The sequence below is a fragment of the Buteo buteo genome, chromosome 6 (genome assembly GCF_964188355.1).
Source record: "Buteo buteo chromosome 6, bButBut1.hap1.1, whole genome shotgun sequence".
Lineage (NCBI taxonomy): Eukaryota > Metazoa > Chordata > Aves > Accipitriformes > Accipitridae > Buteo > Buteo buteo.
This window is the reverse complement of record NC_134176.1, coordinates 38,608,438-38,624,941: the sequence shown is the minus strand read 5'-3', so window position 1 is coordinate 38,624,941 and position 16,504 is coordinate 38,608,438. Positions and strand designations below refer to the sequence as shown.

Sequence of the window (16,504 nt, the reverse complement as noted above, 5' to 3'; positions counted from 1 at the left end):
TGCTGGCAGCTCTCCTCCAAATCTGTCCTGGTTATGTTTCTTGGAGGGCAGCGCAGCTGCAAAGCCCAGAGTAATCTATTGCTCCTGTAGCATATATTCATACCAGAGGCAGGATCACTTTGCCAGCACTGCTAATCCTGTCTGATAGGATACGACTGAAGGAGAGCTGTTTGTGCAGCAGGAAGAAGCTGGTTTTAATAGGCAAAGGGGCAGAGGAATGTAGTGATGATGGAGAGGAAGATACAATGCAGTCTGTCCGCTGCAATGCCCTCACCAGCTGCTGCAACCCGCTGCCTACACAGGTCCCAGAGCCATCTGGCTCTCATCTGGCAGAAGTCTCCCTACAAAGAGCTGAGGAAGAGTTAATACCATAAGGCAGTGTGATGGGTTGACCCTGGCTGGACGCCAGGTGCCCACCAAAGCCGTTCTATCACTCCCCCCTCCTCAGCTGGACAGGGGAGAGGAAAATATAACAAAGAGCTTGCAGGTCGAGATAAGGACAGGAGAGATCATTCATCAGTTACCATCACGGGCAAAACAGACTCAGCTTGGGGAAAATTAACTCAATTTATTACAAATCAACCAGAGTAAGGTAATGAGAAATAAAACCAAATCTCAGAACACCTTCTCTCCACCCCTCCCTTCTTCCCGGGCACAACTTCACTCCTGGATTTCTCTACCAAACCCTCCCAGCAGCACAGGGGGACGGGGATGGGGTTTACGGTCGTCACACATTATTTTCTGCCGCTTCATTCTCCTCAGGGGGAGGGCTCATCACACTCTTCCCCTGCTCCAGCGTGGGGTCCCTCCCACGGGAGACAGTCCTCCATGAACTTCTCCAACGTGGGTCCTTCCCACGGGCTGCAGTTCTTCACAAACTGCTCCAGCATGGGTCCTTTCCACGGTGTGCAGTCCTTCAGGAGCACACTGCTCCAGTGTGGGTCCCCCACGGGGTCACAAGTCCTGCCAGAAAACCTGCTTCGTGGGCTCCTCTCTCCACAGATCCGCAGGTCCTGCCAGGAGCCTGCTCCAGCACGGAGTTCCCACTGGGTCACAGCTTCCTTTGGGAACCCACCTGCTCCGGCGTGGGGTCCTCTGTGGGCTGCAGGGGGACAACCTGCCTCACCACGGTCTTCACCACGGGCTGCAGGGGAATGTCCGCTCCAGTGCCTGGAGCATCTCTTCCTCCTCCTTCTTCACTGACCTTGGTGTCCACAGGGTTGTTTCTCTTACATGTTCTCACTCCTCCCTCCAGCAGCTGTTTCTCCCTGTCCCAACTTTTTTTTTTTCCTTCTTAAAAATGTTATCACAGAGACGTTACCACTATCGCTGATTGGCTCGGCCTTGGCCGGCGGCGGGTCCGTCTTAGAGCCTGCTGGTATGGGCTCTCTCGAACACAGGGGAAGCTTCCAGCAGCTTCTTATAGAAGCCACCCCTGTAACCCGCCCCGCTACCAAAACCTTGCCACACAAAACCAATACAGGCAGAAACTGTAATGAAGGCATGGAAAGCAGGAGGTCTTCCTCCGTGGAAAGCAGCACGCTGCGCCTAGCTGGTGCAATCTCTGCCCAACAGCCTCCCCACCACTGTTTCCCAGGGTCATGGACACCTCAGTGAGGAGCCTCTTGACCTTCTCCAAAGCACACCTACTGTGCAAAGGCAAACTCCTCCTTGCCCTCCACCTGCCCCCTGCCTCTCTGTACTTGTGAATTCCCAGCCTCCTCCTTCACCTTCCCCTGTGCGTGTGCTAAAGAATGCCTGCCAGCCATCTCTCCTACACACCCCATAGCTCACCAGAGGCCCTGCTGTAAAGGAGTATGCTGTTATGACATTTGAGATGCAGGACAATTACCAAGAGACACTGGATTTCTTCTCCCCCCTAGCTGTTCAAGAGAAAACTAGCACGGCTGGGAGACTTGCTCATGTTATTCCTCCAGATCAGTGACCTGCTGTGTCATCTCTCCATGCTGAGCAGGTACCCACTGTGATGGCTGTAGGGACAGTCTACAGCAACAGACACAGCAGGACACCAGCAAACACTCACCAGAGCACATTTTCTGCTGCTAACTCCACCAAATCAATCAGCTTCTCAGTAAATTACACCACTGGAAAGCCCAGTGTTTCAAGTCATTCCAGATCTCTATGTTCAAAAGAAAGTGGGGCAAGGATGGGGAAGGGGGAGGAAGAACACTGAGAAGGTGACAGAGAGTTGAATATAAGCCTCATCCGGGCTCCAGAGAGGTGCCACGTACGAAGCTATTATAAAGCGTACTGACAGTAAAAGCCAAAGTAGGGCTCCTCATCTCACGTGGAAGTGGTATTTTCAGAATGCTGGATTCTACCCTTTCTGGTCAGAAACTGTGCTTTGCTGCCTTCCATGAGATACCAGAGCAACTCCTCTGACTTCACCTGAACGTTTCACAAGACCCCCCTGCCTGACTGCCAGACCACAGGATTACCAAGGACAGCCCAACACCTAGCCCTGCAGGGACACATTGTATCTCAGACCCTTGAGGAGGGTGGGCAGTAGGAATGGGTGGAAACAGGAGATAGGATGCTCATCTCCTACCGTCAGCCACCTCAGAGCTGGGCAACTTAGTCCTGGTGACATACTTAGGGAGGGGTCCAAGGTACAAACACCTTCTGGGAGGGCCCAGCTTTCTCCACAGACTACAAAGGGAGCCTGGATAGCTAATTTTTAAATGACAGTGATGATGCCCATCTTCAGGAAAAACAAACAAACAGAGCAGAGACCTCCTGCATACACAGCCAAACATTACAGGGAGTCCTCTCCTCTCCTACACCCAGACATTATGACTGACTTGTACTTGGAAGGAAAGCTTTTGGAAGATATAAGCATGGCACAATCTGAAAAATTTTGGCTTGAAAATCCTCCTTGGTCTCCCTCTCTTGTGCAGATGGAGATAACACAGTTTACTGGTCACAACAGGTTTGGAATGGAGATGGGAAAAAAAAAAGAATCCATATTTTCTTTGAAATACTGCATCTTGATCTTCTTCCCCAACATCAACCAAAAATTTCCCCACTTTTTTGTAAAGCTCTCTCTCCATCTTTATTATCTATCATTGCAAAGTACTTTGAGGTGGCTGGATAGAAGTGCTCCATGTGCAATTACTAAGAGAAAAGTCAGAAATAGCCAGTCCTCTTCTACACAATATATACAAGAGCTGAAGGTGTTTACAGTAGTGTAATTTTTCAGGGTAATTAAAAGTTTTCTTTTAAACCCCAGCAATCCAATCAGTCCAGGGTTTCTCTCAAGATCCTAAGAATAGCCTTATAACCCTGAAAACGTAGTGGAGTTGGCCAAGCTCAGGAAACACAGCCATAAAGAGCAGATTTTGTTGATTAGGACTGAGATGCTTCAGACAGAAATGTATGGAGAGCTGATAACTGGAATAGCCAAGGATGCTGCAAGTTGTAATTGAATGTATTTGCAGAGCCATGGGCAGGCTGAAGCTGGTGTTGAAGATGACAAACACTAATTTTAAATATATGAACAGACAGAGTGTGATGGAAAAGCTCACACCAGCATTCAGCAAGTACTGTGTCCCTTTGAGCACGTAAATTTTTAAAACTAAGAATCACAGCTGAGAGAAACTCTTGTGTCCTGAAAATTACTTTCAAGCTATGGCATACTGCCAGTATTGTTTTACCTACTTATTATCATGAAGATGCTGAGTCAGGTGCTTCCAGAACAGACAGGTTTTCACTACTTCTCTTTTCTGATAGTCTATATAAAGTTGCATTTGTCTGCACTTCAGGTAATACGATACACCAAGAAGCAAGGTGGGAAAAATTTCCCAATCACATCCAAAGGCACACAGGACTTCAAATACTGTTTATCTCACAAGAAAGCTTGGTGTCCTCATTTTCAGGCTGGGGTCACATTCCTTCAGCACATTTTAATGAAATATGGCTGTTTAATAGGATTTCTCAGCATGCTTCTTGTTCTGTTGGGAAATACTGTGCCAATGTTTCTCATTTTCATTCTCTTGTTTTAGTGTCTGACTCTCACTTTGCCTTCTATTTGTCCTCACTATAATACAAATTAAAGTGCCACTCCCACCGCCAGAGCCAAAACCAAAGCTAAAAGCAATAATTTATTGTGCATTCAACTAAAAAATGCTATTCTCCAAATAACATTATGGATAACATCCATCTGGTTTGAAATCTAGTTCTGATTATGCAGAATAGCTCTTGGCTGGTCTTCTGCTAGCAGTGCCAGCTGTTGCTGTTGAATGATCAATGGGATCATGGTGCCAAATAGATTTTGTTCCTGGTTCCTTTCAACCCAAGGGAGAGTAGTCTGACAGAACCAAAAACCATCTAAATTTTGACTACTGTCTTGTATCTTCCTACTCACAAAGTTCTAGACTTATTTTGAGGTAATACTCTAGACACTGTTCATATTACTGTAAAGCCTCCATTAGAGTATTACATATATGTTAGATGGGACTGTTGTTAGCACTCAAGAATAACAAAATTATCTGCCCTGTGGACATGCTTAATGCATAACAGCTATGTAGCATGGGCACAGGTTCAGTATGTTTGAAAGCAGAAAGCAAGTTTAGGAGCTGTATGGTGGTGTCATAAGGATGTAACCAACCTGCTCTGGTGACACTAAAAAAACCAAGCCATCATATGCCCCATCTTTTGTCAGAAATCTTGCTTTTGCATCATTCAGACATAGGCATGAAATCTAGATCCAGAAAAGTCCAAACGTCTTCTACCACAGACCTCTGATGACAGTGACACCAGAGATGTTCAAAGCTGGGCTTTCATCATGCCGCCATCTCCTCTTAGGATATTGCATGTGTGATGCACATTGCCCAGGCTCACCCCCTTCCACTCTGACCACCCGCTTGGGGCTCTTGCTTGTCACCACCACCTCTGAAGTAGCTCAGTTCCCCTTCCTCCAATCCCACTCAGTTCCTCTGACTTTCCAAGAAGCCCACTTGAACTGAGGAGAGGCTACACCCATGCGTAGTTTGAAAACACTGCTCTTGCCCCGGCACTCCCACTTTGGGCTGTGAGCACCCATGGGGAGGCAGGCAAGTTGTAGTGAAACTGAGGGAAATTGTTCCCTTCAGCTTTGCTCTTTCATTCCATGCTTTAAAGTTTCTACAGCACAGGCTGTCTCCTTGAAACTCAACCTCCCAAATATCAGGAGGAGACAGAATGGGATAGTTTGCAAAGATGACTGACTTCTAGGTAATTAAAATCCCATGTCAGTTTAACAACAGTTACTGTTGTGTTTATGGAAGGAAGGGACCATAACAACATTGCCCAAGAACACAACAAACTTGAGCATTGCAAGTAGAACTGGCTTTATAAGTAGAAATCTGAAATGGTAGTTTGGGACTTCCAAAAAAACCCCAACATTTCAGAGCATTTCAACACAAATCAGATTAAAAATTCAAATGTTCTTCTCCCACCTCATCCCTTCAGCCACGAGGCCGTTTGGAATGGCAGCCGTGATTCAAATCAGTCTCTAATTATTTGAAATGCTTAAACAAAATCCTTGCTTACAGTCAGTTGGCTAAATCATCTGCTAGGTCAAGTCTTTGATTTAAGTGCAGTTTGTTCATGTACGGTAATGGAAAACAACAGCTCACATACTTAAGTGTGTGTGCATGTCCTTCATAATGAGCGTGTATATAATCAACACATCAAGGCTCAATGAATCCTATTCCAGCAGTAGAATAAGCCTGCTCATGTTTGTATGGATTAATCTCTCTTCTGGCTAATAGGGCTTGGACTCCACCCCCCTTCAGGGGACCCTTGTCCTTCCATGGCAGGGGAGGCGGGGAAAGACAGCTGATTTTGGCAGCTGCTAGAGTCCTCTCTGCTGCCAGGGAGGAAAATGCTGCAAGGCACCTAAAGGGAAGCTAAGTGACCTAATTACACAGCAAGGGGGTGAGTGATTACCAACAAGAAAAAGGAGCAGGCAAGCACAGCCCACCTGGGATATCCTTGCAAGGCTAATCTGAACTCAAAGTTTTCCCAGGGTATTCAAGGTGACAACTCTTCAAGACATTTCTGCATTAACCAGCCCTCCAGAGGAAAGTCTACATAGGCTTTCCATAAATGGGCAAGACTGGATTTCAGTGTTTTCTTTCAGGAAGAACTAAATTCAGAGATTCATATAGCATTAAAAAGTACTGACAAAAGAGGATGCTGCTGAGGACTGGTAGCGAACTGAGCTATCTCCTACCTTTGGGCTATTAAAACAACAGATGTGTCAGAAAACACAGAGTCAGCATAGCCTTAGATGATAGAAAGTTTGTTCTCTCTTGGTGTAGAGGGAAGCACAGTAACTAGGGATGAAACAAGCCCAGTCCACTCTGTCAGCGCTGCGTTGTCACCTGTTGTGTTTTGCCCAGTTCTGATAAAAAGGCACATCGCATCTCTGTGAGGGCACCCTGGCCATCGCAGAGGCCATCTCTTAACTCATGCTGTAAGGCAAAATGACTTATGTGTCCTGACAGATCAGAGATGCATATCTTGGAAATAGCATAAAAGTCACAGAGCTGCATTTTGTTGGGAACACTGCTGCTGTGTATTTTTTCTCGGGGAGCAGTTTGGGTGGAACATATGGTGCTTTATGTCAGTCAATATTTCTCAGATGAGTTGCATGCACTCAGTTTTAAAGGTCTGTTCACATGTCCAAAGACAGCACAAAGAACTCAGTTCTCTCACTTCTAAATAAGTAAACACACACACACCCCTTCCCTTGGGTATCTCAAAGCATTTGCTGCTTATCTACCCCTCTCTGATGCTGTGCTCCATCCGTGCACCAATCTAGCTGAACATAGATGTATCCAAGGAGCGAGGTCGCGGTGCTACTGAGCTGGAGCTAACCACGCTGCCAAGGGCCCAGGCAGAGCAGACACCCACACACTAGTGTGGTCTGTGCTCCCCGCTTTGGTCACAGGCAATCTCATACAGCCAAGCTTATGAAACACACCAGAGAGGGAGATGCAGAAGATGGAAGGGACTTTTATACACCTTGATAGTACTAGGTTTGCCCCTGCAGGCTGCACTGATGTAGGAACACTGGTATGTGTTGGCATGTGGCATGGTACGTGGCAATGAAGGGATTAAAAACAGGTGCACAGTTACCTACCTGTCTGCCGTCTTTTTGATTGCAGGCTTCCAGTGTGATTTGAGAGCCAGTAGAGAAGGAGGTAATGGAAAGACACTTGTCTTGCTGTCTAATTAAAGGGTCACTGAACACCCACTCCTTCAGCATAAGAAAAAGAAAGGTTCCATTAGGATCATAATGGTGATCAGGTGAGGGAGAAACAGGGTTTTTTAGCAGATATTTCAAAAACCTGTATCCTTTGTTCAGCTCTTACCAAAGGCTCCCTGGGAAGACCATGGCAGCAATCTTCACCTGATCAGAAGTTTATGCTCAGCCTTGGTGCATCATGACTATTTCAAAGCCTGCAGCTGACTCCCCTGACCATCTGAGCTGTCTGATTAACCTTGGATCCCATGCAGCTCCTTGCTCTGCAGCTTTACAGATTCAGGCCTACAAAGCAGGGAGTACCCTGAGCCCTGATTTACGTGATGTGCAACTGCTTCTGAATATTTTACATAGCAGATGTGTTCTGTAACAGGTATCTGGGACCTATAGATTGTGAAGCGAAGCAAAACACATGCAAGCATATCCATGGGCTAACATATATCACCAGCACACATAAAGCACAAGCCACTTCATTTTTTCCTCCTCTCACTAGATGGATACGCAACCCAATCAACTATTATTATTATACTTTCCCCAAGGAAGAAATACAAAATACAATAAGTTTCAGAGATTTCAAATGGTAATGACACAGAACAATGAGTCAGATTAAATGGCATGTTGAACGCTGGCTGTAAACTAGTTTCCAACAGTTAACAGATGTGAATATGTATTTTCTGGCATAAAATATCCTACTGTGACCCTTAACTTTCTCAAGCTGCTTCCCTGCTGCTTTCAGTCACCGAAAGAAGAGGCTGAGTGCAAATCTCCAGCTGGTATAAACCAGCACAGCTCTAGTGCAGTTAGGAGAGCTGCACCAAATTACTGCAGCTGGGGTCTTGGCTATTTAAACTCTACTTGGGCTTTATACTGAAATGCATGTGTACAACAGCACAATTCAAGCCATCTGCAGCTACAGCTGAACTGGCAGACCAAGGAACGTTTCTGATCCTGGGAAAATCTCTTACCCACATGCCACAGTACTAGCCAAGCACACCCCAGGACTGATTCTCATGGGTTGGATGATGAAGCAGAGCACACCCAAGCAATGGTCTGAGTGGGAACGGCTACATGACTCAAACCCTGGTTGCACACCTACTACACAGACTAGTCACACCCCTGAGCATTCATGCACTGCCTGTTGCCTTTGAGTGATGAAAACCTTCCTACTCTATGCCCGACTGCTGGGTCTGTTGACCCAACAGAGCTCTGAGAGATGGGCACAGTTTCTTTTTCTGCTTACTATTAAAATCATTAACAGACCCAAATTCTTCCTTCAGTTACCTCTGTACAAACCCACCAAGGCCAGAGATGCCTTTTCATTCTCAGGTATTAAAAAGGGCAGAAGCAAGAGCAAAGCACCAAACTGAAGCCTGCCTTACCTGAGTGACAGGTGGATTGTTCACTGTCCCTTTACAGTTTCCCATGCCAGCCAATGTGTTCCCTGTGGTATCCTGTGCCCGAGACTCTAGGCAGTTTCCTCCTTGTTTAATTACTCCTGGAATCAACTCCTTTTCAGGAATCCTTGAAGTAAAATGACAGTTGCATGGCACTTCATACACAGAAATGTCCAAAGCACTTTCACATTTACAAGGGCATAACTAGCCCCTGACTGAACACAGTCCCCTTTATTTGACAGAAAATGAACAATATCATGCTATCCACTGGAAATGTCTGGAGGAGGCAAAAGTCAAGGGAGAACCTGGTCAGAGGGTTGGTACCCTCTTGTTTCAGAAGGCATAACAGAACCTTTAGGTATACCCCAAGCAGTTTATTGTGATGTCTCTTCTGAAAGAGGCCATTGCCAGGAAAAAGCCATATCCACACTGATTTATCCTGCTTCTACCTCCCCCTTTTCCAGTGCTTCCCCCCAGTGCTAGCACATATTCTCTGTCTCATTGGTAGCAATACAGGAAAGATCCATCAAGGCCAGACTACAGCTGGACGTTTTAGCCTTGACTCACGTTAGCTACAGACTTCGCTTGACTGAAATGTAAAGATGTGTTCGCAGGGTGTGTTAGCTAGCCTGTGTTACTAACACAGCTCTACCCAGACTACCTCCCAGCAAAGCAATGACACAACACTACTGCATCCTGACCTGGGGCAGGGGAAGCCACAGGCACAGCTGGTTCTGGCATTCACCAGGGCTTTCTCTGAACCACCCGCACCTCTGCACTGAGGCTGTCCAGCTCTACTTGGCTCAACTACCTCCAGGCAGAGCAACTAACAGGCAGAGACCAAGCTATAACTGGGAGGGATTTAGTGCTCTGGCACTTGTCTACACCCTGCACCTCTGCAAAAACCACTGTTGCACATCTCTGAGGGACAGCTGTGTGGGGCAGAGCAGGACTCCCAGAGGCAGGAGCAGCAAACCTTTTGCAGAGTTGCTGTGATGATACAAGCCAGGAGATCACAGGAGGTTTCTCACCAAAAAGAACAGAGGAAAAACCTTTTCCAAGCATAAGTCTCTCTTTTGCCCGCTGCCGCCAAGGCTTAGCTTCTCATTGTAACCCACCTCCCAGATCCTTCAGAGAGTTCTACAAGTGGAGAACTGACTCACTTGAGCTCGGGGTAGACGTTCTCCAGATACCACTGGAAGGATTTACAGTTCAGTTTGCGTCGCTGCTCCACTCGGTCTGCAACACTGGAAACACAGGCAGGTTGTTGAGGATAAGGTAGTGAACAGGAGGGAGGGGAACAATGAAGATTGGCCAGGAGGTTTGAGGGAGACTATACGACTTTTTCCCATTACTCATTCTCCCACGTAGTTGTTGCTGGGTTCAGAGCACTAGCAGTGACCTGAGGTGAAAAGGAGGAGAGAGGCAAGTGGCAGGAAATAGAAAAGGAAGACAAACACCTTCAGAGAGCAATTCTTGTACTTCATTTGGCTCAGAACGATGGCAGGACCCGGGTCTTACAGGGTTAAATAATACGTTGCAGTAAAACTACTGTAGGACCAGGAAAGCATTTCTGCCTCTGGGTGCCCCTGGAGAGGCATACCATGAAACTTGCACAACGATCAGCTCCTGAAAAGGCCTAGAAAGTGTTTGTGCTCAGGCAAATACAAGCGGTTAATCTGTGTGTCCTAGAGCACATGACTAGCTCATGGCAGCAGCTCTAGGCTCAGGTTGGGTTTCAGACCTAAAGAACATAATTATTTGCTCTTAAGCAGTTTTGGGAAAGGGGAGCAGTATAAGGGGAAATGAACTCAACACCTCAGTAAATGTCTGCTGCAGGAGTCCTCCCACTGCTGATTTGCTTGGCTTTTAGCTGGCTGAAGAAGAGGACTTCCCTCAAGCGGTCCTACTGAGCAGCGACACTAGGGACTCTCCTCTTCAAGTTATAACACTACATTTGTGTGTTGGGAAGGACTTTCAACTGTACCCATGCTCCTTGCCATCCTCAGCGCACAGAAGCCACTGAACTGCCCATACCTCAGGAGAATGTACTTAGATCCTATACTCACATCAAAAAAGTGGGGAAGGAGGGTCCATTTTAGGCCCAGTCGACAGTGATGGCGTTAGAGGCATTTGCATTCTAAAATCTAGATTTAATACAGGTTCACAGGGTTGTTATTACAGGTCAAGAAATTGCCTGAAATCAGATCTCCAGCTCTTACTCAGCCAATGCTGCCAGTAAACCCACTAGGGAGTCTGTGTGAACAAGAACTGCAGGTTTTGGCCCTAAAACACATGAACAATATATCCATGTCCAATATGCAGCAGTCTGGTTTCCTTCACAAGCAGCAGGTTACTTGCTATTTGGCCCCAGCCCAGCTGCTGCAGTCAGCTCAAGGACAGATAAATTAGGTAGGCAAAGCTATTTGTACAAAAATATGTAATGCATCATGATAATAAAGCATGATGTACAACAAAAAAAGTGTGTGTGGGTCAGACCAAACCTGCTTGTCATCAAATAAGCAGGAAATGCATCATTACCCAGTGCACATAGCTACAAGTTTGAGATACAACCACATTTGCCAAGTCCTTACGCTGATACAGTAGTCACCTGTTCACAGGCAGATATAACCCACAGATACACACCACTCCTGGGATTTTTTACGTTTATTAGGGAGTCATAGGTGTGTGTTAGCACAGAGAGCAAGCTCTCCCCTCACCCCAGGTTTTGGTGTCCATCACTGACTTCTGGGTCACAAAGAATGCTTAAGCCCATAACAGCGAATCCCATGTGGCCTGGGGACAGCTTTAGCAAAGGTGCTCTAAGGAGCATAATTCTGCACAGAAGTGGGCTCAGCAGGTGCTGGAGATGAGTCACAACCAGATTGTGTTTCTAAATGAGATGTCTCACCATTGGCCATGCTCTCTCCTGCCCTACAAACCAGGCAAACTACGCATTCACTCATCAGGACAGAGGGGAGTGCTCCGAGTACCACCTGCCCCATGGGCCAGCTAGCCGTGCTTGCCCCAGGGCTCTGCATTCACACAGGGACTTTGGATCAAGCTCTAGTAACTGCATAGCTCACACTGCCAGAGCAGCTGCATGCTGTGTTAGAAAATATTCTTATCTATCCACTCAAAATGTCTGGCGTTTTAATTTCGTTACAGATCCCTTCGGCCTTCTGCTAACAAATGATTTATGCAGGGCTACTGCAGGAAAAATAAAGTGAATTAGAAGCAAACCTTGTTAGCCAGACACTCAGGCTGCAACTTCCCTGGCAAGCCAGTCATTCAAAGCATCTCTGTTTCCCACACTCAGCTCCAAAGAAGATGCAAAACCTATTTCTTGCTAGCAAGGGGCTTACAAGAGCCCTCCTACTGAGGTTTGGGGGCAGCTTACCTTCCAAATGACTTCCCAACGGCAGATGGCCGGGCCTCATAGTAGTACTGCTTGTATTCATCCATCCACACCTCTGCTGTGCGCTTGGTATTCCTGCACGGGTATGAGGAGATGCTTTGCTGAGTGCTGCTGGAGAATCTGCCCTCCCAGCGAGCAGGCACTGGGTGGGCAGACCCAAGGCCTGTCTGCCAGGAGGGAGTGGGGGACAGTCCCAAACATGAAACACAGTGGGGAGTACAGATGGATACAGATTTAATGTGTTAAGTCTACAAAGCCTTGCAAGGATGCTTCCATTCCAAAGTTAAAATTTTAACAGCCATAGTTTACCACGATTTCTTCACACATGCTCCCTCTGCAGAGACACCTGGCCTGACTGTCACGATCACCCTGCTTCACAGTACCCCTTTCCCCAGATTAGAATAACACTATGGCATAATTCAGCTTGGAAAGCACCTCTAGGTATCACCTGGTCCAACCTCCAGCCCAAAGCAGACTAGCTTCAGGTTAGGTCATGTTGTTCAGGGTCTTGTCCGGTCGCGTTTTGAAATCTCCAAGGATGGAGATTTCACCACCTCTCTGGGGCCCTGTGCCAGTGCTTAACCACTCTCATTGTGACGAACTTTGTCTCATCTTTTGTCTCTTCCCATCTGTCTGGAAGTTGTCCTTAGGACTCGTCTCAGAGCACATACAGCTCAGTAGGATCTCCGGACTCAAAAGCAGCTCAGAGACAACAGAGATGACTAAGGACTGCTGATATACAGGCACATGTCATACGGCCGTATCCACAAATGGCCAGGGTCTCTCCCTGGGGTACTGCTCCCCCCCCTCCATTGCAGACTGAGGAAGAACAAGATGCACTAATACAAACAACAGAAGGGAATGGGTTTTGTTCACAGAAAACAGCAACTCATCCTTCCCTTGAGAACAGATGCTTAGCCACAAGCTGTTCTCTGTCATCAGGCAGAAAGACAACAAAGAATTCAGGTTTAATTAGACATGCCCAACATCGAGGTGATCTGGCTGCTACCAGGAACTACCCAACACCTACTTGATGTAAGTTAGTGCATTGCCCTCGGGGAAGTCATAGGGATGGCGCTTCCTGAACACGTGTCCCACTCGACTGCAGGGAACGATCTCCAAGCTGCCACCGCACATCCACACTCGGAAAGAGAGCTCTGGAAGAGACCCCAAGAGTCATACAGCTGCAGGCAGATCTGCAGCATTTCCAAGAAGGGCAACATCAGCAGTGTGCCTGAAAACCTTGCCCCTCTGCTCTAGATGTATTGCCTGCAATAGCAAAACCAGGAAAAGCAATACCAGAGTGGAAAAACTGTCCTCCCTTTGTTAAAAGGGAGGCAACCTTTGTGGCTCAGAGACTTCCTAGCCTTCTCCAGTCCCGCTCCTCTCTTTGGTCCCCCTAGCATTTCAGTGAGACACCTTTCCCTTTGACCAGGTCCTTGTGGTTGCCAGGCCTTCAGGATGGCATTTGGCAACAGACTGAGATCACCCCCACACCCACCTTGTTTTGGACTTCTGTAACTCTCTGGCCCTGCACACAGATGGAAGAAAAAAAAGAAGAATTCACTGTGTAAAACAAATCATTTGAGGAAGAAAGGGAATTTAGGAGACAAGGAGAAAGAAGAGAACAAGATGAGGGCATAGGAAGTGAGTCAATGTCTAGAGCAGAGTCCTCTCTCTCATACCTCCATGTTATCCACCCTACAATATCTTGTTGTTCTTGTTCTGCTTGGTTCTGTTAATTAAAAAAAAAAAAAAAGTGAATGACTGGCTTATAGTTTGTCACCAGTTGCCACTGCTGGGGAAGCTACTGAGAGCAGAAATCAGTCTAATGGTGTGACTATAAAAATATGGAGAGGATCCTGCTACTTGAAGAAATCCAGCTGGTCCTGAAGCTAAATTCAACATTTTGTTAAAGGATTAGAAGAACACAGAGCTTTGATGTACAGGCACTTATTTGCATCACAGAAGAGATGTGACCTTGCTCAAGCTTATGGGTCTGTCCTCGCAAGTTTAATCACTGCCACACCGGAGGGGTTTTCCACTTGTGTTTCATGTGGCGATGAGAAGAGAAGGAAGAAGGAAAATGAAAATTAGCTGGGTAGTTTGGTAGTCCTTACCAAAAGGGCTTCAGATTGTGTAGACTGATTACTTCAAAAACTTTACTCAGTTGGGATCTCCCCCCAGTAATGCCTGAATTATGGGGCTCTGATGTTTAGAAATTAAAAAGCTTTCCTCTATAGCTCCTGGGAAAGGTTGTTCAAACAGTGTGTTTTGGGGCATGGAAGATGGTGTATTTAATATAGCTTCTAAGTAAAAAAACATTTTATTAGACTGTATTTTGTGGGATTTCTTACTAGCTCTTGTCTCTCCCTCACTCCTTCCTAGAGCTTATTATTTTCAGTCTCTTCTCAACAGGGAGTTCCAGCTTTGAAGACAGGAAGAGCTTTAAAACCAAAAAGGCCAAGACATAAGTTTCTCTCTGGTGGTGTGTCCAGCTGGCATTTGCTCTCCTGGAATGAGGTTCTGACTCACCCTGGCCTATAACAAAACCAAAACACTCAACGTAGCATGTGTAACTTCAAGTGATGTCCAATTCCCAAGAGAGGATTCCTCATGCCGTATTGGTATCTTAGGCACACAGAGACACTGCATGTCCAGGTTTGTAAACAACAGAATTCTTTAAAGAAGCAGTGAAAGAATGCAGATTTGGGGCGCAGAAGATAAAATGGAGATCAAACATAGCTTATTAAGGACTTTCACCCATCCTCTGAAGGAAAGCATAGGAGAACTTTTTGCTGAATATTTTCCAGGACGTGACCTAATCTATATGTGTTTTAAATGACTTAATCACTGTGGCTTTTCCCCATCACAGTGGAAAAAAAGGGGTTTACCAGCTCACATCCAGCTGGAAGGATATTTAGGCAGCTGGTAATTGCTGCCTGATCATTTCTGTGTACCTGCTGTGTGTGTACAGCTTGTCTAGCTCCATGCCCTTTCCATACATTCTCTTATCCTGTTTCCTCACAGGAAAAAATTTTCAAAGAAGAAATTTATTAAGAATGGCCTTTGTGGGCAGGGAATGGTCTATCTCACCCACCCAAATTAGTCAGAACTACTCTCCCACCTCACCTGCAAATGGTGACCTTATCCAAACAGTTCCTTCCCACTCAGAATTGTAATTTGTAGTAAAAATAGTGATTCAGAACATTATGAACATTTTTCGTTGATCACAAAATCTAATCTTCTATTAAGTATGGAAAACTTTTTTTTAAGAGGGTAAATTAACCATTTGGAATACGTCAAGGAAAATTAATACTTTTTGTTGTCAAATACAGGTTGGTTTCTACCCTCTGCCATGCAACAGCAATAGGCTCAATGTAGAAGCCACTGGTTGATTTGTTGCCTCACATTATGCTGAAGAGCTGAACAAAAGTTAGCTTTAAAAAAGAAAAGTAGTCTGTTTTGGTTTTAAAATACCTCCCCATTGCCATCATCATGGTGGTGTGGCAATGCGGCTCAGGGACAGGCCCCATTAAACAGAGCATTGTGCACTTAGCTTTGCCCTCTTAAGTGAAAAGTGGAGCTGCAGGACAAGACACAAGTGATGGGAGATGGCAAATTTACAGGGAAACCACACAACAAGGCAAAACTGGCAAGCCCTGTACACCTGGCCCAGTCCCCCGCAGTCTGGCCCAGCCACTGCCAGGCTTTATGAGAGCAATTTGAAGGGGAATGAAGCAATTCTGTGGAGGTTTTGATCAGTTCTACATGCAAGAAGGGCTGTGGGTGTGCAGGTAATTTACTGCCACTTATGGCAGAGAGCTCTGCTTAGCATCAAGCTACTGACATACGCACCAAACAACAACACTGGGCTCCCAAGTGGGCAGAAGCAGACAACCAAAAGCCTAAAGAAATATTCTTTCTCCATCTTTGGGGTTTACAGCTTTTACGCAGTTGCAGATCAGAGGCCAACAGAATGGCCAAGTGGCTGGCTCTGCAGCTGGAGCAGGGCTAGTGACAGCAAGGAGCTAATTTTGGCTGTGCGGAGGAGTCTGAGGGACACAGGAGAGGGGATCTTCATGCCTGCGTAAAGGCTGCCTGTTACTTCTGCCTACAGTGCTTAGCTGATGCTGCTAGCACTGCTGAGATCCCAATGCCAGCCCCATTTAATCTCTCTTTTTTAATACCATGAATATCATACCTGAAGCAAGACCTCAGAAAACAGGGAACACCAGCACTCACTAGATATTTTGTTTTAAAAAAGTGGTACCTTCATATTCTGTTACCAGCCAAAAATATTATTTCCTGGTTTCAGAGAGCATTTCAGAAAGAGGCAGCTCTCCCAGCTGTGTTCAGAGAAACAAAAGCTTCTTCTTCCTGACTATTTCTTTCTTTCTAATTGGTCCTTCAGGTGCTAGA

General features: G+C 46.2%; 1 protein-coding gene across 1 annotated transcript in view; it reads right to left on the bottom strand.

Moving 5' to 3' along the window:
* Nucleotides 1-16,504, bottom strand: part of GALNT16 (polypeptide N-acetylgalactosaminyltransferase 16) — an 81,222-nt gene that overhangs the window by 5,183 nt on the left and 59,535 nt on the right. The window contains exons 10-14 of the mRNA XM_075030508.1: nt 13,113-13,239; nt 12,065-12,157; nt 9,828-9,911; nt 8,650-8,791; nt 7,148-7,264 (exon numbers count right to left, since the gene is read on the bottom strand). Coding sequence (XP_074886609.1) covers nt 7,148-7,264; nt 8,650-8,791; nt 9,828-9,911; nt 12,065-12,157; nt 13,113-13,239 — 563 coding nt within the window. The remainder of the gene's footprint in view (nt 1-7,147; nt 7,265-8,649; nt 8,792-9,827; nt 9,912-12,064; nt 12,158-13,112; nt 13,240-16,504) is intronic.